The 22,504-nt window shown below is 36.0% G+C and overlaps 1 protein-coding gene across 3 annotated transcripts in view; it reads left to right on the forward strand.

Annotated features, from left to right (window-relative positions):
• Positions 1-22,504, forward strand: part of STIM2 (stromal interaction molecule 2) — a 182,436-nt gene that overhangs the window by 152,402 nt on the left and 7,530 nt on the right. Inside the window, exons 5-11 of one of the 3 annotated variants that reach the window (XM_061419858.1) lie at positions 444-559; positions 3,668-3,845; positions 4,368-4,545; positions 10,183-10,350; positions 10,617-10,640; positions 11,043-11,143; positions 11,439-11,677. In XM_061419858.1, the coding sequence (XP_061275842.1) occupies positions 444-559; positions 3,668-3,845; positions 4,368-4,545; positions 10,183-10,350; positions 10,617-10,640; positions 11,043-11,143; positions 11,439-11,677 (1,004 nt within the window). The remainder of the gene's footprint in view (positions 1-443; positions 560-3,667; positions 3,846-4,367; positions 4,546-10,182; positions 10,351-10,616; positions 10,641-11,042; positions 11,144-11,438; positions 11,678-22,504) is intronic. The other 2 variants (XM_061419859.1, XM_061419860.1) reach the window with 2 other exon arrangements.

Below are 22,504 nucleotides of genomic sequence, written 5' to 3' on the forward strand. Positions count from 1 at the left end.
ATACAGGTTTTTAAAATGCTATTTATAAAGAAAATGAATATGATCTAAACTGAGAATGATTAAGTCTGCTGTGTTAATAAGTAAATTGCTTACAACTTTCTTGTTGTTTATGAAATGGTGGTGAAATGCCAGAGGTAATTTAATAATCATAAAATATTTTGAATTTGATAAATTTCTGAATCACATTAATTTATAGCATAAAGAAACCTTAGAAAACAAAAACATCAATATAGCAATGAAATTATTGACATACAGAAGTCTTTGCACTGCTAAGCTTGCACTGAAAAGGTTTTTGTTGCATATAATAAAGTATTAAATTGCACTTGGGTGAACTCTTAAAGTAATCATCACTAATATATATAAGTATTAAGTATGTTGCTGAAATATTTAAGTGTACATCCTAGTAATATTTTTAATATATATGTATTTTTTTAAATGAACAGGATAGCAGTGCATGAATTTTCATTTATGATCTCTCAGTTGAAAATCAGCGACCGGAGTCATAGACAAAAACTTCAGCTCAAGGCGCTGGATGTGGTTTTGTTCGGACCTCTAACGCGTTAGTATTCTCTCGCACAAAATATGATGAAAAAGAGTAATCAGATCATCTGTTGTTATTTAAAGAAGGAAAAAGTAAGAAAGGTAGTAGACCAGAAGAATCCTCTGTTGGGTATAAGAGTATAATACTATCTTAAAAGATTTATAGGATGAGATTTTCTGTCATTGAAATATCCCGTGTGGTATTTTCAAAGCTGGTTACTGATGTAGAAAGTTGTAAAACTATATGTAAGTTGATTAAATTTCTAGATTTAAAACTCTATAGCAGTTTTAATGTTTGTTATTATAGTTCGATATTCACTAGAGTCCTTTTTTTAAAAGGTGCATTCCCACTATCTTGATGACATGAAATAATAAATCCTAACTGGACTGTATTAATTACCAGGAAAAGGATTTTTAAGATACAGATCAAAAACAGTGGCCCTAGAGGCCTGCTTGAAACTGTATAAAGGAACAGACTATTCTGGCAGAAGCACAAGGTGGAGAATATTATTTGATTGTTCTGAGGAAGAACATTTAAGAAATTGCTTTGTCATATTTGTAAGGAAAATAAGCCTTCTTCTTTACCTTTACAGGAATACTTTCTTCCCAGAAGGGAAGTTTAATTTGTTTACGTCATTTAATTTCAGATTTCAGAAAGCTTTGGGGGGAAATTGTTTGAAGAGTACACATTTTAGAGGAATTTTATTTTTCAAAACGGAAAGACTAATTCTAGAAAAATGGTTTTCACAAATTATAAATGAAGAAACTAATGTTTATTTTACCTCAGTTTTTGCAGTTAAGAGGCTTATAGATTTCTATGATACTGCGTTGGGGGTGCCCCTGCTTAAAAAAGGGTTACTGGAGAGGTTTGATGCATTCCATGAGTTTACTGGTGGTTCTTTTTTGGCTCAGGCTAAAAGAGCAGCTGGTGAAACAGCTGGAACCCCCCTTTGTGAGAGTTGGTGGAAATGCACTGTTGGTGGGAATTACAAACCCTAGGAAATAGAACACTATTGAAATGCCAAGCATTCCATGGAGATGATACCCTTTCTAACCTTTTCCTTGTCCTGAGTTTTCAACTGAATCTATTGGGGATTGTCTTCTGTGAGAGTCACTCTAGTTTTTTCATGTGAATTATTGGTTAAAATAGGAATTAAACTATAGCATTTGTCTCTATATAGAGGTTGATTGGGGATATTTTTATTTTATTGATCCAAGAACAAACTATTCTGTAAGCCAAACAGTATTATCATTTGTAAAGAAACCAAACTAGTCTCAAAGAATGTTGAAAATAAATGTATTAATAAATAAACTAGTTTAGAAGTTAATGATGCATTACTTTTTTAATGTGTTTGTCTTAGAATTATGACTTGAGTGAATGAAACTTATGGTTGGAACACCCACATTAAGATTATTAAAAAAAAAAAAAAACTAGCAGTATCCAGTGAATAGAGATACATTTTAAAGGAGTTTTCACTGAAATCCTTACCAATTCATGGTATTTGTTGTATAGTTAGAGACTTGTCCCTCTTTTTATTATTATTTCTGGTGATTATAGTTCAGCCTGAATAAGTCTCATATTTGAACTAGAGCCTGAGCTGAACCTCTCAGCCTGAGGCAGAATAAAAACAAATCCTTTTGAGACTTTAGCCTTCTGCCAAAGAGTGAGGAGAGAATCTCTTTCACTGTAGGTGAGGGTATCTGCTCTGAAAATATGTAGCGCTGAGGATCTCTGGCATGGAACATGCTGTTTATCACACCATGTAAACATACATGAACCGTAGGCTTATAAGCATGAGAACTTTTCATTTCTGTGGAGCTCTTCATCTTGTCGAACATGGAAAATATCTCCTTCCTGCCAGAGGTATGGGCAGCTAGGCAGTTTTTCACTGAACACCTGTAATCTCTTTGCAATACATCAAATAATACATCATGTTTTATTAGTTACCCTGCATCCCTCAATTGAGCCCCTGCATTCAGAGATAAACTAGGAAATTATTTGACTAGCGGTTTCTGTGTTTTGTATTACTGAAGACAATAGGCCCTGGCTCCTGACTCCTTACTTTAGAAACAAGTAAGTGTGGGGGTTACATCTGTCCCTGGCACCTGTTTCCCTCGAGTCACCCAGATCTCTCTGGCAAAAAACCACCTAAAACATGGGTTGTCGTGATCATTTGACCCGTGGTTTCTCAACCTTGCCACTATTTGCATTCTAGGCTGTATAATTCCCAGATAATTCTTTGTTATCAGCAGAGTGGGAGCGGGAAAGAGATTATTTTGTACATTAGTGGGTGTTTAGCAACATCCCTGGCCTCTGCCTACTGGATACCAGTAGCAAATAGCCCTACTTCCACTTCCCGAATTGTGACAAGCAAAAATTGTCAAATGTCTGCTGGAGGGAAGTGTCCCTCTCAGTTGAGAATCACTAATTAATCCTAACTAGTTATGTGGCTACATGCTTCGGAAGAAAGCTTTCTGGTGAATGATTAGGGTTTCAGTTTTTGTATTATAGCGTGGCCACTACCTAACTGTCTGAAGGAAGGAGTTGGGCTGGTGATGGTGATACTCGTTATGACTCTTCACCCCATAGAGGACCATTCCTGTGTATGTGATTGGAGATACTGTGCTTTTTCAGAATGCTCCAGGATTTTTGTCACTAACTCCTGTACCAGCAGGGGTGTAGTGCATCCATGTGGGGTTATGCCCCCTGTTGTTGTGGTTTAGTTGCTCAGTCATTTCCAGCTCTTTTGTGACCCCATGGACTATAGCCCGCCAGGCTTCTCTGTCCATGGCATTTCCCAGGCAAGAATACTGGAGTGGGTTGCCATTTCCTCCTCCAGGGGACCTTCCTGACCCAGGGAACGAAACTGCATTTCCTGCATTGCAACCAGATTCTTTACCACTGAGCCACTGGGGAAGCCCCTGCCTCCTATAGGTGTAGTATATCAGGTAGTTATCATAAACTCATTGATTATTTGAAGAAAAAATTTGTAAAAGGCTGGGGCTTATATATGGGAGGAACATCTTCATATTTTGTTTTTAGATATCTACTACTTTTTAAATTAAGTGGCCATGTGTATTGAGATTTTGTGATAGATTAATTTGCCATTTGTAATTCTCTTTATAGGCCCTCCTCATAACTGGATGAAGGATTTTATACTTACAGTTTCTATAGTAATTGGTGTTGGAGGGTGTTGGTTTGCTTATACGCAGAATAAGACATCAAAAGAGCATGTTGCAAAAATGATGAAAGACTTAGAGAGTCTACAAACTGCAGAGCAAAGTCTAATGGACTTACAAGAGAGGTGAGTAGATAAAAAAGGCTATAAATCTTGTTTATGTGGGACCATACAGTTTGTGAATATGTAATGTGGGCATGTGCTTATGCGTTTGTATTTAGATTGATACATATGTCAGGAATTGTGTGTACACTTCATTTCACATTTTTAGAAAGGTCCTAATTACAAATTTATTAAAAAGATATGCATTAGGGAATAAATGGGTAGAAGACAAGTGGAAATCAAATGTAGGTAGAATTACATGTGTAGTTAAATTTTATTTTAAACATGACTTAAATAATTATCAATTTTTGAAAAGTCTTTTTCCTGAAGAGTATTTCCATGCTATTTCTGTATTTTTAGGCCAAGATAAACCAAATAGCTATCTAGTATGTTACCTGATTTTTTTTGTCCAAATTTAAGATTAATAGAAATGGCTGCGAATTTTGATCAAAACATGTATATTATTGCTTGATACATATTTATTCTTCACTAAAATAATGAAGTTTTGGAAACTTTTGTGAGGAATTTTCATGTTTATTCTGTAAGGCTTGAAAAGGCACAGGAAGAGAACAGAAATGTTGCTGTAGAAAAGCAAAATCTGGAGCGCAAAATGATGGATGAAATCAATTACGCAAAGGAAGAAGCTTTTCGACTGAGAGAGCTGAGGGAGGGAGCTGAATGTGAACTGAGTAGACGTCAGTATGCAGAGCAGGAATTGGAACAGGTATTTACATTTTTAAGAAGAGTTTGTGAGGAAATTTGTATTGTTACTCTGAGGATTTTTTTTTTTAATTTTGTTCAGTCTCCTAGATTTGTTCCATCGTATATTCTTCCTTGGTCAGTAATAGGGTCACCTGTCCATATTGTTAGCATTGGGCAGAGTTCATACAGCAAAAAACAAAGAACCAACTAAAAGATAAAGTTAGCATTATGTTCACTCATTCATGAAGTCCTAGCCCATACCATGTTGTCTTGAGTAAACCTAAGATGTTTATTTAACATCTGTAGTATGTCTCAGTTTCTGACTATAACCTAGTAGTAAAGTATTAGTATGTGTAATGTTAAACTTCTCTGCTCATGTTAATAATCTCTATTAAAAATCCATTTGAATCCTGTTAGATGGTTTTAGAACATTCTGTGCTACAGATTTTGAAGTTGTCCAAAAGGTGTCCTTTCCAGTGTCTGCTTCTACTGTGCATTTACTCAGGATGGAATTCAGGCATTGCACTATCCTTCAGAGAAGGTGGGGAGGTCGCAGGAGAATATCTTCATAGGTAGATGTATTAGTTTTCTAATTCTGCTATAAAAAATTACCACAAACTTAGTAGCTTAAAACAACACATCGTGATTATCTTAGGGTTCTTGCAGTCAGAGTCTAAAATAGGTCTACAAGGCTGCATTCCTTCTGGAGGCTCTGGGGAGGATCTGTTTCCTTGCCTTGTCCAACTTCTAGAGGCTGCCTGCATTTCTTGGCTCATGGCTCCTTCCTTCCTCTTCAAAGCCTGTTGCTCCAACCTCTGCTTCCATAATGTCATCTCCTTCTTCTGACTTTGACCCTTTGTTTACTGATAAAGAATCTGAGGAACAAAATGAAGACAAGAAAGTGTGTTCAAGTTTAGAGAGTGACTCATAAGAGAGGGCCAAGAACTTAGGTATTCTGCCTCCCACTTTGCTTTATGCACTGTTGCCTTCTCAGTCAGGTGCTAAATATGAAATAAAAATTAAGTTATGAATGAGTTTCAGTTTAAACTTAAACTCATCAGAAAATGTTCAGTGTATGGTACTAGTTCTTCAGGATTGTCATTTTTGGTAGGACTTGTCTGACTGAATGCAGCTATCTCTTTTGTTAACTGTTAACTTTTCTTTCTCTCATACCCTAGACATTGTCTTTTGAGTCTTTTCCCTGTAAGGAGTTTGTTCTCTAAAATGACTCTTAGACTTATTTTTCAGTCTGGTCCTGTTTACCTGACAGAACCTTCTTTCTACAGAATGTAGTAAAGAAACAAGGAGTTCACAAAAAAGGCCTAGCTAAAATTAGCCTGTGTTTGAGAATTAATTTTATGTTTTTTACTTCTGTGACAACTCCATACCTCTTCTCAATGAGAATTCAAGTCTTGGTTTGTTCCCAGTGCTAAACTAAAACGTTTGTTAACTGTTTTTCTGATCTTTGCAGATAAGAAAGAACAAATCAGAAAGCAGTAGAGGGAAATCTTCTATAGAGACATAAACTGATAGCATGTTATAATGGAGACTGCCTCTCAGCGAGAGGAAAAGGCACCATGTAAGGAAGGACCTCTTAATCACAAGTATTCTAGTCTGAGGTTTGGAGCCTCAAGGCCTTGCACTCCATGGTAGACCCTAAGATTACCAGGATATTACAACCCAGCACAAACTTAATGATCCTAATGAGATCCTCAGTCACTAAGTGTAAAGGAGAGAATTGGGTATTTAAAAAGAACTCTATCCTATATGATTATGGTAACAAGAAACACAATTTTATGAGTGCTTACTGTGTGCCAAAACTTTATGCTGTGTACATCATTGCAAATGGTTTGCTCATAAATTTTAATCCTCACTGTACATAGATACATTCTCATTTACAGATGAGATGTGTACGCAGAGAAGTTAAATAACTTGCCATAGGTAACACAGCTATTATGTGGCTAAGGGAAGATGATTACATGCGTCTTATTCCAAAGTCCATGTTTTCCCATACTGCTATTAAAAGCTTTGTTTATAGAAGTAAGTTTAACTGGGAAATTAATTTACATATTATGTCACATAATCCACAATTCCACATAGTTTAAAGCTTTATTGTATTTTATGTGATGGGTAATCAACTCCTCAAAATTAAAAGGCAGAAAAACTGGTATATATTTTGTTAATATCCGTTAAACAAGAGCTTTTGGATGAATAATAGTACCACTATATTTTGTGTGGTTTAAATACATAAATTATTTTGTTCTTAAAGTCTTAAGAAACTTAAAATCAGGACAAGTCATAGTACTCCTGTTATACATGAAACAATAAGCCTCAGAAAGGAAAGAAAGAAGCTCGTTTCAGTTCAGTTCAGTTGCTTAGTTGTGTCCGACTCTTTGCGACCCCATGAATCGCAGCACGCCAGGCCTCCCTGTCTATCACAAACTCCCGGAGTTCACTCAGACTCACGTCCATCGAGTCAGTGATGCCATCCAGCCATCTCATCCTCTGTCGTCCCCTTCTCCTCCTGCCCCCAATCCCTCCCAGCATCAGAGTCTTTTCCAATGAGTCAACTCTTCACATGAGGTGGCCAAAGTATTGGAGTTTCAGCTTCAGCATCATTCCCGCCAAAGAAATCCCAGGGCTGATCTCCTTCAGAATGGACTGGTTGGATCTCCTTGCAGTCCAAAGGACTCTCAAGAGTCTTCTCCAACACCACAGCTCAAAAGCATCAATTCTTTGGCTCTCAGCTTTCTTCACAGTCCAACTCTCACATCCATACATGACCACAGGAAAAACCATAGCCTTTAGAAGATGGACCTTTGTTGGCAAAGTAATATCTCTGCTTTTGAATATGCTATCTAGGTTGGACATAACTTTCCTTCCAAGGAGTAAGCGTCTTTTAATTTCATGGCTGCAGTCACTATCTGCAGTGATTTTGGAGCCCAGAAAAATAAACTCTGACACTGTTTCCACTGTTTCCCCATCTATTTCCCATGAAGTGATGGGACCGGATGCCATGATCTTCGTTTTCTGAATGTTGAGCTTTAAGCCAACTTTTTCACTCTCCACTTTCACTGTCATCAAGAGGCTTTTTAGTTCCTCTTCACTTTCTGCCATAAGGGTGGTGTCATCTGCATATCTGAGGTGATTGATATTTCTCCCAGCAATCTTGATTCCAGCTTGTGTTTCTTCCAGCCCAGAGTTTCTCATGATGTACTCTGCATATAAGTTAAATAAACAGGGTGACAATATACAGCCTTGATGAACTCCTTTTCTTATTTGGAACCAGTCTGTTGTTCCATGTCCAGTTCTAACTGTTGCTTCCTTACCTGCATACAGATTTCTTAAGAGGCGGGTCAGGTGGTCTGGTATTACCATCTCTTTCAGAATTTTCTACAGTTTATTGTCAACCACACAGTCAAAGGCTTTTGCATAGTCAATGAAGCAGAAATAGATGTTTTTCTGGAACTCTCTTGCTTTTTCCATGATCCAGCAGATGCTGGCAATTTGATCTCTGGTTCCTCTGCCTTTTCTAAAACCAGCTTGAACATCAGGAAGTTCACGGTTAACGTATTGCTGAAGCCTGGCTGGGAGAATTTTGAGCATTACTTTCCTAGTGTGTGAGATGAGTGCAATTGTGCGGTAGTTTGAGCATTCTTTGGCATTGCCTTTCTGAAAGAAGCTCACAGAGGTATAAATCATAAAGTCAGGTCCAGAAGCCATGTTTTCAGATACTTAGGTTGTTTTTATGTGTGATACCATGTTTTTAGTACTGTTTTAGTCCTAAGACACAAAGATTATATAATTATTGTATTTTGAAACAACTTAATTCATCATTGTAAAAACTATTATTCAATTTTCACTGCATCTATATCCCTCTTTATTGAGCTCTTTGGGGGAAATACATTTATGGACACAACATTAAGGAAAATCTTAATGAGAAAAACATGAGTGAATTTGTTCAGATTATCTGTATACTTACATGACAATGAAAATGTACAGAAATTTTAGCTTTATAAGAAGACGGGCGTGTGACCTTCACTTTGTAGTGTTACATAGAACTCCGTGTCACAGGACCTGAGCTCAGCTTCTTTCTTGAGAGATTAGCAAGGACGCCGCAGGGCCCTGCCAGCTGTCTTATTAAGCACTGTATTGTCCCAAGCATATTGCATAGCTAATCACGTCAGGCAAGTGTTGCTTATGATTTGTCTTAAGTAAGTGTTGTTTTACTTTCCCTGTTAATGTCTACATTTTGAATTATTTACTTCCTGTCTGATGGTTTTAGAGTTTCAGAAAGTTTTTAGGAAACTTGAAAAAGTTTTAAAAAATATTTTTCTACATTTTTTTTCTTGTAGTATCTGACAGCTGTTCTCTTTATCAGAAATTTGTGTCTAGTATTCTAGTTTACTCTGGCATGTAAGATTTATTTAAATAAATTAGATTTTATCAGATCAGACATTCCTTTGCACATTAGTTTAGGAATGAAGTTTCAGTTTACTTAACTTTGGAAAAATTAATTTGCAGTTTTGGTGCTCCCGAAGGATGTCTGAAGGTCTTGAATATGTGTGCATAATTTCATAAATTCCACCATGTATCTTTACACATCCTTAGCTTGAGCTCTTGCTAGTTTTTAAATGAATCATTCCTAGAATAGGTTATCTCTTCCTCTGTGTCATTTTCTTAGACTGTCCCTAAGAGGTTTTTTGTTAGCACTTAATGCCACCTCACAGACTCACACACTAAGCATTTTAATTTTCTGTTTGTTGTCTGCCTTCCCTAAAAGTTGACTAGAAGAAAAACTTACACATTCTGACACTGAAGCTATTCATAGTTTCCCTTGGAAAAATCAAGATGAATCTCACTCACAGTCTGTTTTCTTGAAATTTACATTTGGTCTGCAGGTGTTAATTTATCTACTTTTTGATCTGTCAGAAGCAGGAAAAAATTAAATAGAGGTGATATAAAACAGACTATAAGAGGCAGATGTGCTCATAACAATGAGGAATAACTGGCATAAAGAAGATTACTGAAAACCTTTTTTAAAATGGTATAATTACTTAAAAAATGAGTGTATAATTATAGTTTATAGTTCCCAGCAGAGTCTCTATAGTGTATAGTTCCCAGCAGAGTCTTCTGGGAACATTAGATGGGGTAATAGGACAAGTATTCACCCTGTTTTGGATACTTCTTCATATCCTGTCCATAAACAAACAAAAAAAACACGTTATGAGAAAAATACTATCCATTTCAGTTGGTACATGCCCTGGGTTTTTGTCTCTCAGTTGAGTCTGGCTGTTGTAAAATGTGAAAATGCAGTATTGCAACCTAAGAGAGATGTAAGCTCCCTCTCACCCTCTGGCTTTTTACAACCTTGCTTAGTGAGTTTAAGATGTACTTAAATCTTTAACTTTTGTTTTAATGTTAGAAATATCATTTTAGACTGATTTTACAAAGAGTATAATTCAAATAGCTTTTTTCTTTTAATTCTGGTACTTAAAAAAATCTTAATTTCTTTTTTTTTTAAACTTAATTTAAATAGTTTTAAAAAAGAGAAATTTCTGTCTCCAACTTCTGCCACTTTCCTTTGCATCTCTTTGTACCTCCCTCTCCTCCGCTCCTCCTCCTCCTTCTCTTTTTTTTTTCCCTCCCTCCCTCTCAGGTTCGAATGGCTCTAAAAAAGGCGGAAAAAGAATTTGAACTCAGAAGCAGCTGGTCTGTTCCAGATGCACTTCAAAAATGGCTTCAGCTAACACATGAAGTAGAAGTCCAGTACTACAATATAAAAAGACAGAATGCTGAAATGCAGCTAGCTATTGCTAAGGATGAGGTACTCGACTATATCGACTAAACTTACTAACATTTCTAAAGGGATTAACCAGTTGGTGTGTAAAGGCCTGAATAAAATTTTTAGTATCACAGATTCTTTCATGAATTGGAACTTAGTGGGTAGATTGACTCTTGTAATCATAGGCTGAAGAGTAAAGTTACTTTTTTAAGAGAAGGGTACACCTTTCAGAATGACCTTAGTATCATTTAAAAATCATCCCTACTATCATGATCATAAATGTTTTATACAGAGCTTTTCTCCTCTAGGTTGCTGCTTCATATCTGATTCAGGTTAGTAGTTACTAGAAATTAATGTCTGACTATTAATAATTGTGTGAAATTATTGAGTCTTATTCTGATTTCTAGTGAAAAAGAACAATAAAAAACTCAGTGCATTCACTAACACCGCCATTGCAGTAGGATATAGTTTATGTTCTTCTAGTTTTAAATAGAAGATTCAGGTCTTTCTGATCCATGGAAATAAAGAGAAAAAATTCTCCAGAACAGGGTTTGGCTTAGGAAAGCATGCTTTCTCCCTCATCTGTTTTCCTTTTTTAGAAAATAGGGCTATGTCTTGGCTAATAATTCTCCATTGATTTTATAATTATTAATATATTCAAGACAAAATAAACCTTATTAGTGTGTGTTTTTTCCCCCAAACTGAGCCTTATTTTTCTCTCCTTGGGCTTGTAGGCAGAGAAAATTAAAAAGAAGAGGAGCACAGTCTTTGGAACTCTACATGTTGCACATAGCTCCTCCTTAGATGAGGTAGACCACAAAATTCTGGAAGCAAAGTAAGAATCTTATTGCAGTTATCTGTCTATTTTTATTGTGTAGAAATTTATAGACAATTTGTCTTAATTTGTAATTATAGATAATTTTTAATTTTAATTTGTTATTTATAGACAATTTATGGTTTCATTTGTCATTTAATCATGTTCTCTTATATCCTTTGTGCTCATTCTAAGAGGGGATAATTTCTTTTGGAAATTGGTTAACTGCCTTGGTCTGCTGATATAGTTGCCTGTTTTCAGTGCTGTATTAAAGACTTTTTGATGCAAGAAGTAATTCCTATATTGGCTTTTCCAGGAAAGCTCTTTCTGAGTTGACAACTTGTTTACGAGAACGACTTTTTCGCTGGCAACAGATAGAGAAGATCTGTGGCTTTCAGATAGCCCATAACTCGGGACTCCCCAGCCTCACCTCTTCCCTTTATTGTGATCACAGCTGGGTGGTGATGCCCAGAGTCTCCATTCCACCCTATCCCATAGCTGGAGGAGTAGATGATTTAGATGAAGATACACCCCCAATAGTGTCACAGTTTCCAGGTAAGTGGTTAGTTCAAAAAAGAGCTGATACAATTTAACAATTAACTTTGTACCATACCTTTTATGAATCATTTGCTTTGAAATCTATAATAAAAATTTAGTTAATTCTTCATTTTTTTTTCTTTTTGTTCATTGTGTTTACTGTTTGAGAATACTATATAAGGTATGTATGGTATACATATGTATGTACGCATATATAATAGCACATCATACATGCTGAGTCATTGTATGAATGAAATGCTGAACTTTGAGACAAAACATCCTTTCATATGATAGCATTATCTATAGTAGAAACTAAAAATTAGCGGAAGGCCTTAGAAACCTAAGCTCCAATCCTAGCTCTGCCACTCACTAACCAGCTCTGTGACTTTGAGCCAGTCAGTGTATTTTAAATTGAGTTGCTGTCCCAATAGGCATGTTTCATAGTATTTTGTTTTGCTTTTCCAATTCTTTTTATTTGAGAATATTATCCTGCTGTATTTAACTCATAAAGCACTAAATCCATTCAACTTTAAACAAAGTTAAATGTGTTTATGTTTATAAAATATATCTTTTTGTTGCTAGAAGGTGGTGCTTCTCCCAGAGGTGGTTTTAACATGTACAGTTTTCATTATAATTGCTTTGTTATGCTCTATTCTTTGAAGATGTTTACAATGTTTCTACATTTTGGTAGAAAGGTAAAGTTTTAATATTTTATAATTTATTAATATTTGGAATTTTTGCAAAGTTACAGAGATTAAATTTAAAATATGTATTTCTTACATTAGAAATTATTTGAAGAACTATTTATCCTTATTATTGCTTATCTGATACATTTTCCCAATCTTTGTAACCCTTTTGAAACAGTATATATAGAACAAGATTCCAAAGAATGGAGCACAAAATTTAATCATTGATCAGTTGAAAACTTACACAGAGATTTGAGACAAATCATGATATATGACGATTTTCCAGTTTGAATTTTTCTGTCAGTTGATAGAGCTTTCCTAAAAGTTAAGATTTAGAAAGTGTTCTAATTTTAAAGCAATTTTATGAAATAAAGCCCTAAATTTGCAAATAATTAGTGACTTATTTGCTTGTGTTCATATCTGTGATTTTAATTATCTAGTTTAATGGTAGACAGGTAATACAAGCAGATTGGGGAGACATTAACCTCTTACAAGAGGAACAGGGGAGAGGGCAGATTGTATGCAGTCTTCACTGCACTTACATACTGCACGTGTGTGACCCCAGTCACTTTACCTCCACATGCTGCAGAATAGTGAGGACTGCAGAGTTTTATCTAGATGTGGGCCCCTCTGCTGTTAACTTGTTTGTCAGAATTATGTGCCCTTAGGCTGCCTTTAAGCTTGCCATATGCATACTGATTTGTAAGTATATGGTTTTGTTTGAAAATGATAGCTTTTCAGTTACAGTTTCTCCTTAGAAACATTATTCAATAACAGAAGTATGTATATATGTATTCCCTAAAATTAACAAGTTTTTTTCTTTCCCTTTTTTTTAAAGTACTTTTTGATTAGGACGAGATATCTACATGTGCATTTAAAACAAAACTTACAACCAAATGTGAATAATTTCTTTATGATTGTGATATACAGGGAAATCTGAACTTTTAAAAATAAGAAAGTACAAGAACTGATTTTAAATTCAGTATGATGTTTTAGAAATGCTGAATTTTATTATCTGTGGAAAATAAGTTATACCAGAGATTACACTTTGAGAGCTCTGTCTCCACCCAGTGGCACAAAAGTAATACTTTGTTTAGGGACAGAAAGCATAATTTCTAGACCTGATAGATAAACTCTTGGCAGCAGTACTAGCGTCTAGGGTAGAATGAAGGGTCTTCATTATATATTCTTTAAAGCAGTTTTAAATCTGCACCATGGATGTGCGGTAAATTGTCTGAGTGTGAAGTAATGACAAGGAGACCTGCCTGTGGTATGCTAAGTGCCAAACAAAAGATTATAGAACCGTATACAGAATAATGTTGTATATGTTTAAGTATGTACAAATAAAAAAAGAAAATATTATCAAAGGTTAGCTCTGTGTGGATAGGAGAACAGGTAATAGTTGTTTTCCTATGACCTTTATAGTGTCTACTAAATATTTATAGTAGAATTGTAGTAGCAATTTATTTAAAATTTCTTACTATAAAGCTCTTCAGATATGCTTAAAAATGCTGAAAATAAATTACTTATTTACTATGAAGATAACATTTTGCTTTATTCATCTTTCTTTTTCTCTGAAAAAAGAAAATAAGTCATCTCCCCTTCCTACTGAAGTTGTTGTGTGTCTTCTAAAGCCTTTTGTACTTTTATTACATGCAGCTATAGCTGTAAGCAGTAGATACAATTGGTTATTTAAAAATGTACATAAATATGATCACTCTGTAAGTATCATTTCACAACTTTTTGCTCACCAATATGTTTCAGAGAATTTCCATGTTTATATACAGATTAATTAAATTCACTAAAACGGTTTAATATGAGTTAACCACAGTATATTTATTTATGTATTGTAATAATAAACTAAGATTGTGGCATCCAGTCCCATCACTTCATGGCAAATAGAAGGGGGAAAAGTGGAAGCAGTGACAGATTTTATTTTCTTAGGCTCCAAAATCACTGTGGATGGTGACTACAGTCACAGAATTAAAAGATGCTTTTTACTTGGAAGGAGAGCTATGACAAACCTAGACAGCATATTAAAAAGCAGAGACATCACTTTGCCAACAAGGCCCGTGTAGTCAAAGCTATGGTTTTTCCAGTACTCATGTATGGATGTGAGAGTTGGACCATAAAGAAGGCTGAGCGCTGAAGAATCGATGCTTTCAAATTATGGTACTGGAGAAAATTCTTGAGTCCCTTGGACTCCAAGGAGATCAAACCAGTCAATCCTAAAGCACATTAACCCTGAATATGCACTGGAAGGGCTGATGGTGAAACTGAAGCCCCAGTACTCTGGCCAGCTGATGTGAAGAGCTGACCCATTGGAAAAGACCCTGATGCTGGGAAAGACTGAAGGCCAAAAAAGAAGAGGGTGGCAGAGGAAGAGATGGTTAGATAGCATCGCCAACTCAATGGACATGAGTTTGAGCAAACTCCAGGAAACAGTGAAGGACAGGGCAGCCTGGCATGCTGCAGTCCATGGGTTTGGAAAGAGTCGGACACACCTTAATGAGGGAACACACACAAGGCAGTAAACTACAGTTTATCCATTTTTCTGCCAAGATAGGTGCTTTCTGCTCTTGCTGCTAAGTCGCTTCAGTCGTGTCCGACTCTGTGAGACCCCATAGACGGCAGCCCACAAGGCTCTCCTGTCCCTGGATTCTCCAGGCAAGAAAACTGGAGTGGGTTGCCATTTCTTTCTGCTCTTACGCTCTTGCAAACAAACTGCAGTGAGTATCCTTATCTCTGTCTCCTTCTTCCTGACTTGGAGAGTTTCTCTGGGTGGACACCTAGAAATCTCTAAGTTGTTGGGAAAGCATTTCTTAAGAGTTGTTGCCAAGTTGTTTTCAAAATGGTTTATGAATTTTCAGGCTTCCCATTTTGCTAATATATGATTTTATGGCTATAGATTTCCCTCCGAGAACCACTTTAACTGAACCTACGAGTTTTGATACGTGTAGTTTGATCGTCATCTAGTTTTAAAAATGTTTCCAACTTTTAAAATGTCTCTTCCTTGAGATATTAATTACCTGGGAGTATATGTTTTCGTTTCCAAATGTAGTGTGCTTGTTTAGTTGTTTATTTGGTCCTTAATTTTTTAAAAATATCTTCACTTATCAATTTCTAATTGTATCCTGGTTAGAGACTTGCACCTGTATAACATTTATTCTTTGGTATCTCCTGAGACTTGGTTCATAACCTAGCATTTATTTGATTGAATATTTAAAATTTTGCACACATGTATGAAAACTATTTTCCTAGCTAGCGGAGGTGATGGAATTCCAGTGGAGCTATTTCAAATCCTGAAAGATGATGCTGTGAAAGTGCTGCATTCAATATGCCAGCAAATTTGGAAGACTCAACAGTGGCCACAGGACTGGAAAAGGTCAGTTTTCATTCCAATCCCAAAGAAAGGCAATGCCAAAGAATGCTCAAACTACCGCACAATTGCACTCATCTCACACACTAGTAAAGTAATGCTCAAAATTCTCCAAGCCAGGCTTTGGCAATATGTGAACCGTGAACTTCCAGATGTTCAAGCTGGTTTTAGAAAAGGCAGAGGAACCAGAGATCAAATTGCCAACATCTGCTGGATCATGGAAAAAGCAAGAGAGTTCCAGAAAAACATCTATTTCTGCTTTATTGACTATGCCAAAGCCTTTGACTGTGTGGATGACAATAAACTGTGGAAAATTCTGAAAGAGATGGGAATACCAGACCACCTGACCTGCCTCTTGAGAAACCTATATGCAGGTCAGGAAGCAACAGTTAGAACTGGACATGGAACAACAGACTGGTTCCAAATAGGAAAAGAAGTACGTCAACGCTGTATATTGTCACCCTGCTTATTTAACTTCTATGTAGAGTACATCATGAGAAACACTGGGCTGGAAGAAGCACAAGCTGGAATCAAGATTGCCGAGAGAAATCTCAATCACCTCAGATATGCAGATGACACCACCCTTATGGCAGAAAGTGAAGAGGAACTAAAAAGCCTCTTGATGACAGTGAAAGTGGAGAGTGAAAAAGTTGGCTTAAAGCTCAACATTCAGAAAACGAAGATCCTGGCATCTGGTCCCATCACTTCATGGGAAATAGATGGGGAAAAAGTGGAAACAGTGTCAGACTTTATTTTTTGGGGCTCCCAAATCACTGCAGATGGTGACTGCAGTCATGAAATTAAAAGACACTTACTCCTTGGAAGGAAAGTTATGACCTGAATAGCATATTCAATTATGTTGAATAGCATATTCAGTTATGACCTAGATAGCATATTCAAAAGCAGAGACATTACTTTGCCAACAAAGGTCTGTCTAGTCAAGGCTATGGTTTTTCCAGTAGTCATGTATGGATGTGAAAGTTGGACTATGAAGAAAGCTGAGCGCTGAAGAATTGATGCTTTTGAACTGTGGTATTGGAGAAGACTCTTGAGAGTCCCTTGGACTGCAAGGAGATCCAACCAGTCCATTCTAAAGGAGATCAGTCCTGGGTGTTCTTTGGATGGACTGATGCTAAAACTGAAACTCCAGTACTTTGGCCACCTCACGCGAAGAGTTGACTCATTGGAAAAGACTGTGATGCTGGGAGGGATTGGGGGCAGGAGGAGAAGGGAATAGAGGATGAGATGGCTGGATGGCATCACCGACTCAATGGACGTGAATTTGAGTGAACTCTGGGAGTTGGTGATGGACAGGGAGGCCTGGCATGCTGCAATTCATGGGGTCACAAAGAGTCGGACACAACTGAGTAACTGAACTGAATTTAACTGAGACTTGGTTCATAACCTAGCATTTATTTGATTGAATATTTAAAATTTTGCACACATATCTGAAAACTGTTTTCCTAGTTGTTAGTTATAGGGCACTACATTGTTAGTTAAATCATCTATTAGTTATGAAAAATCTTCTATATACCTATATTTTTGTCTACTTTTCTATCAGTTACAGAAAGATGTGTTAAGAACGCTCATATTTATCAGTTTATTCTTGTGATTCTGCTCATTTCTGTTTTATATAGTTTGAACCAAGTTATGTGGTAAATACAAGTTCACTGTATCTTTCTAGAAGATCAACTGTTCTTTTATGATTATGCAGAGACTGCTGTACAGCTAGCTAACAGTACTTTTTGCCTTCAAGTTTGTATTATTTGATATTAAAATAGCTAAAGCAGTTTTCTTTTCATTAATATTTACCAACATAATCTTTTCTCTTTCTTAAAGTTTTTTCCATCATCAGACTCTAGAATATGTCTGTATAAGAAATAGCAGTAACTGTTACTTCATTGCATTCTCTTTGAGGATTTCTGTTGCCAGCTGTGGTCAACTTAATCTAATTACCTTTAATCTGCTTGTTGATCCATTTGGATTTATCTCTGGCATATTATTTTGTCTATTTTCTACACCTCTTCTCAGCTTGTCTATCATTCTCCTAAGGTTCTTCAGATCCTTTAATTTTAGACACTCCCCTCCCCATCTTATATATTAATGTTGTCTAGTATTTTCTTTTGAATACCCTTCAAAAATCATTTTTTATTGTTTTATTCCATCATTGTTGAGAAATATTTATGTGTTTCTCTGTTCATTGTATTTTCTTCATTCTTTCCTTTTTTCTTCTTCCTTAAAAATATATTTTTTGATAAAAGTTCTTTCAGGGAGTGACTGGGATGGTAAATTTTTTCTTAGCCTGAAAATGTCTTTTTTTTTTCACTCTCACTTTAGAATAGTTATTTAATAGGATATCAAATTCTAAATTAATAATTGTTTCTCCCATAATATTTTGAGAGCATTTTCTGGCCCCTTATTGTTGCTGTTGAGAAGTTCTAGTAAGGTAGATTGTTCTCATTTCTTTTTAGTTAATCTCTTATTTTCTCTCATTGCCTAGAGAATGTTTTCATTTTCTTTTATAATATAGTTCTATTGTAATATAATTAGGTATAGAATTTTCCCCAGATACTTGGTATGCTTTTGAATCTGAAGATGTGTATCTCTCTTTAATTATGGAAAATTATTAGTAATTTTCTCTTTGAATATTATTTTTCTTCTGTTTACTCCTACTGTAATATTAGCTATATAGAAATATAAGACTAATATTAGCCTCTAGTTACATGTTGGATTTTATTTTATATTCCATATCTCTTAACCTTTCTTCTTATCTAATTGTGCTGCATTCAGAGAAATTTCCTTAGATTTGTCTTCTAGATTACTTATTCTTTCTGCAGCTCTAATTTTGTTTAACCTGTTGCTTGAATTTTCAATTTCAGTGACTTTTCATTTCTGTTCTCCTTGATTCTTCATAAAATCGACTTGTTTTTTAATGCTTTTCCTTTTCTCATATTTTCAGTTTTTATTTTATAATTTAATGATCTTAAACATCTTATTTTTTAGTTTTATTTGATAATTGTATTACTTGGTGATCTTGATGAATTATTGCACCTGTTTCTTGAGTTTGCATAGCAGATGGCTTCTCCTGAAGTGTTGTACTGAACTATCTTAAAGGGATTTGCTTTTTTTTTTTCTTCCTCCTGGGAAACATTTGTGAGGAGTAGGAGTAAGAACTATCTTAAAGGGATTTGCTTTTTTTCCTTCCTCCTGGGAAACACTTTGTGAAGAGCTCCTCAATATGATTTGTTTTGCTCTGGCACTAGTTTCAAGGGCTTCACCTACTCAGAACCATCCTTTTTTTTTTTTTTTTTGTTAACTTCTTGAATTTGAGTTTCACAGACTTTTGTGGTAGTAAAAACTTGATCTCCAAGGTAGTATGAGTTAGCTTGTACTGAGTTTGAGTATTGAACACCCAGAGTACTGATGTTTCCACAAGAACCTTTTTAGATTCCTATATCGACAGAACTTGCATTGAAGGAAGTTCCTTTGTTTGTTGGTCAGATTTTTTTTGCAATACACCCTCCCACTGAGGAGGGTGGTGGCCCTTCCAGGACTAAGCTTTTATCCAGAACACTCACTCTTGATTCCTTTTCCTCCCCTTATGTGGGCTCTAGCCGTCATTTATAGCCCCAAATTAAAACCCAAAGCCTTAAATTACTGAAACTGAGCCCCTCCCACAGCAGTTCCCGCATCACTCACAGGCCTGTTAGCTCTGGCTTTAGTCTTTGTTTGGCATCTGAGAATTTTCTCTTCTTCCTTTCACAGTCAGGTATGCACTTAAAACTATTGTTTTATTTTATTCCACATAATGAAGTATTTGAGGATATTTAAAATGTGTGGTTAGGGGCTGAGGGGTTGGGAATGGTGGTCAGGTTATCTTTGACTGCCATACTGCTAGAACCAGAAGTCCATATATTACTTATTATTTTTGGTTGTTGGTGGTAGGGGGACCCCCTTATTCAAAACAGAATTTTCCCTTCTTTGTCATAAGGAAGTACAGTGTGCAAAATAGCGTCATATTAAACCGCTTTGCTTCTGTATGTAATTACTGATACTAGAATGAAAAATTATCTCAGAAATAAATTTCTGTATAGTAAACTTCAGTGTTTCACTACTCTGATAAATCACAGGATGAGATAGCTGTAGACTTTCATTGAGAATTAATAATTGCCTGGAGATATTAAACATATTCACCTATGTATAGAAGAGTTTGTTATCCAAGGTCAAAACGAACTGCTTTTTAATTCTACTTGAGTTTTATGGTGTTATAACTGAGTGCAGCCTTCTGTAGACCTCATTAAGCCACAAGGAAGAAGGACCCTCAACTCTATAAGTGTATATACCTCTAATGGAAGGATTTGTACATTTCTTTAAGTGAAAGAGATGGCAACATATGTGACAAGAAAATTTTTCAAAAGAATTGTAGAGTTGTAAACAATTCCATATGTGACCCATGTACTTGTTCTTATCTTTGTGTTATATTTTTTATTGGATTACTTAGAATTTTCCTCATGTAATATATTTAATTTTTTTCTTAAACCTTCTTAGAGACACATCTTTCCATATTTGTAATACTCATTTTTTGCAAGCAGGGAACCCTAATTCTTCCTAGTCTTTCTCATCACTTCTAGTCATGGCTGAATGTGGCTACATTTTACTGTATATACCAAATAAGCAGTGGCTGATGAGAATGGCTGCATCATATGCTAAGAGTTGTAGAACTTAATTATCTGTGTCAGCCTGGATACATTCTTTTAGTATTTGTAGGATGTTATTTCTTCTTTGGTGAAGTGATATTGGACTTTGGAAGATTCCGATATTGGAAATCTTCTAGTTCTGTAATATATGAATCATAAGTAAGTACAATTCTAATTGTTGGCCTACTAAATTAGTATTTTCATATTGTATAATTTGTGCTTCAAAAAAGCTTTCTATGGAGGTAGTCCATTATGGAGGTAGTCAAATATTATGAAAATATTCCTTTCAATTTCATCTTTTTTTTACTCCATCAAGATACTTCATTGGCTGTTTCTATTTGAGTTGTTCATTGATTCACTCACTGAATTCAGCTTACTGATTCACTCAGTAAATACTTATTGTACATCTGCTTTTTTGCCTGGCTCTGTGCTAGTTGTTGTGATGCAATGCTGAACATTTTACACAGTTAATTCCTTCATGAAACATGCAGTCTAGTGGAAGACCAACAAGAGCCATTCAATGCGAAAAGTTTTATGATGTGAAAATACTCTGTGGTATTGCCATGTGAGAACAAGGGGGGAAATGCTGACCTTAAATTTGGAGGGGCTAGGAAAGTTCCTGGAGGAGCTGCTTTTTAAGCAAAAACCTGAAATCAGAGGTCAAGGGAGAGATGAGATGAGGAATGGAAGTGTGAGATGAATATCTTTTCCTAGTATTCCTATAACAGAAAAGAGGGACACCAGTTCCAAGTTAGGGGCTAGATAAATAGGGTACTCTAAGCCATGTTAAGGTGTTTGGCTTTATCCTAATCCTAGAATTAATGGGAATCAAGTGTTCTAGGCAATAAAATGTCATATTCCTTTTCCATCATAAAGAGATTGTGCAGGCCGCTGCATGGAGAGTAAGTTGGAGGAGAAAGATCAGTTATTAGTCTGGTACAGTAGTTCAGCATAATGCAGTGGTGGTGGAGGGGGGAGTGGACAGATGTGAGAGAGATTGAGGAGGTAGAATTAGAAACCCTTTATGATTAACTAGATGTAGATTATGATGAAGGAAGAGGAGTATCAAGAATATCTGGTTTGTCCAATTCATGTAACTAGGTGAGGTGTGATAGCTTTTTTTTTTTTTTAAACCAAGGTAAAGAACAGAGAAGGAGGAGTGTGTTTGGGATGAAAATGTTGAATTCAGTATGGACATCTGTGGAATACTTAAATGTCCAGTAAGCAGGTGAATGTGAAGTTCTGAAGTTTAGAAAAAAGATGAAAGCTGGAGTCACAGATTTGGACTTCTGTTGACTGCAAAGGATAGTTTGAAGTAATGGGAGTGGATGAAATTTGTTGAGAAGAAAAAGTGGAACAAGAATAGAACGAGGCCTAGAATAGAACTTTGAAGCAGTGAGTAAAGGAAGAGGTGAGAAGATGGTTGGAGAAGTCGAGGAAAGGACAAACTAATAAGATCACGTGCTGATTCGGTGGTAAGAAAGGGTGGAGATACTCACTGAACTTAGCAGTGAGGACGTTTATCATAACTTTGTTAACAGTAGTTGTAGCGAAATCATATGGGAGCACTTTACCATTTTTTCCCTGAGTGAGTGAAGATAAAGTAGAGGAGAAAGCAACACTGATCCTTTACATGAGAAGGAATAGCGTGTCCGCTGAAACCAGGACACGTAGAGGAGGCTTTGTTGTCGCTGTTGTGGTTTATCTGTTTCTTGGCTTTGTTTTTTCAACTTTTTTAAGTGCTGATGGGAAATGGAAGGGAGAGGATGAAAATAAAGGCAGCAGAAGGGACAATCAGTATAATAGGGTCATGGAGCTGAGGGTCAAGAATGGGACAGGTAGTGGAAGGAACAGGACGTGTGAGCTTGAAAGGTAGAAATGTGGTCAGAGTCTAGATTATTTGGTATCTTAGACTTACTATTTCAAAAAATGGGAGTTTTGAATAATGGTAAGACCAAGGCATGAGAGTGGGTGGTGGAGTAGAATAGAGGTGAATGTCTGGTGAGAAGAGATGAGAAGCATGATTGGTTGAGGTGATGGTCTTACGGATGAGATGGCTCAAGTTGATGAGAGGTTGGATGAA

The sequence above is a fragment of the Bos javanicus genome, chromosome 6, assembly GCF_032452875.1.
Source record: "Bos javanicus breed banteng chromosome 6, ARS-OSU_banteng_1.0, whole genome shotgun sequence".
NCBI classification, from domain to species: domain Eukaryota; kingdom Metazoa; phylum Chordata; class Mammalia; order Artiodactyla; family Bovidae; genus Bos; species Bos javanicus.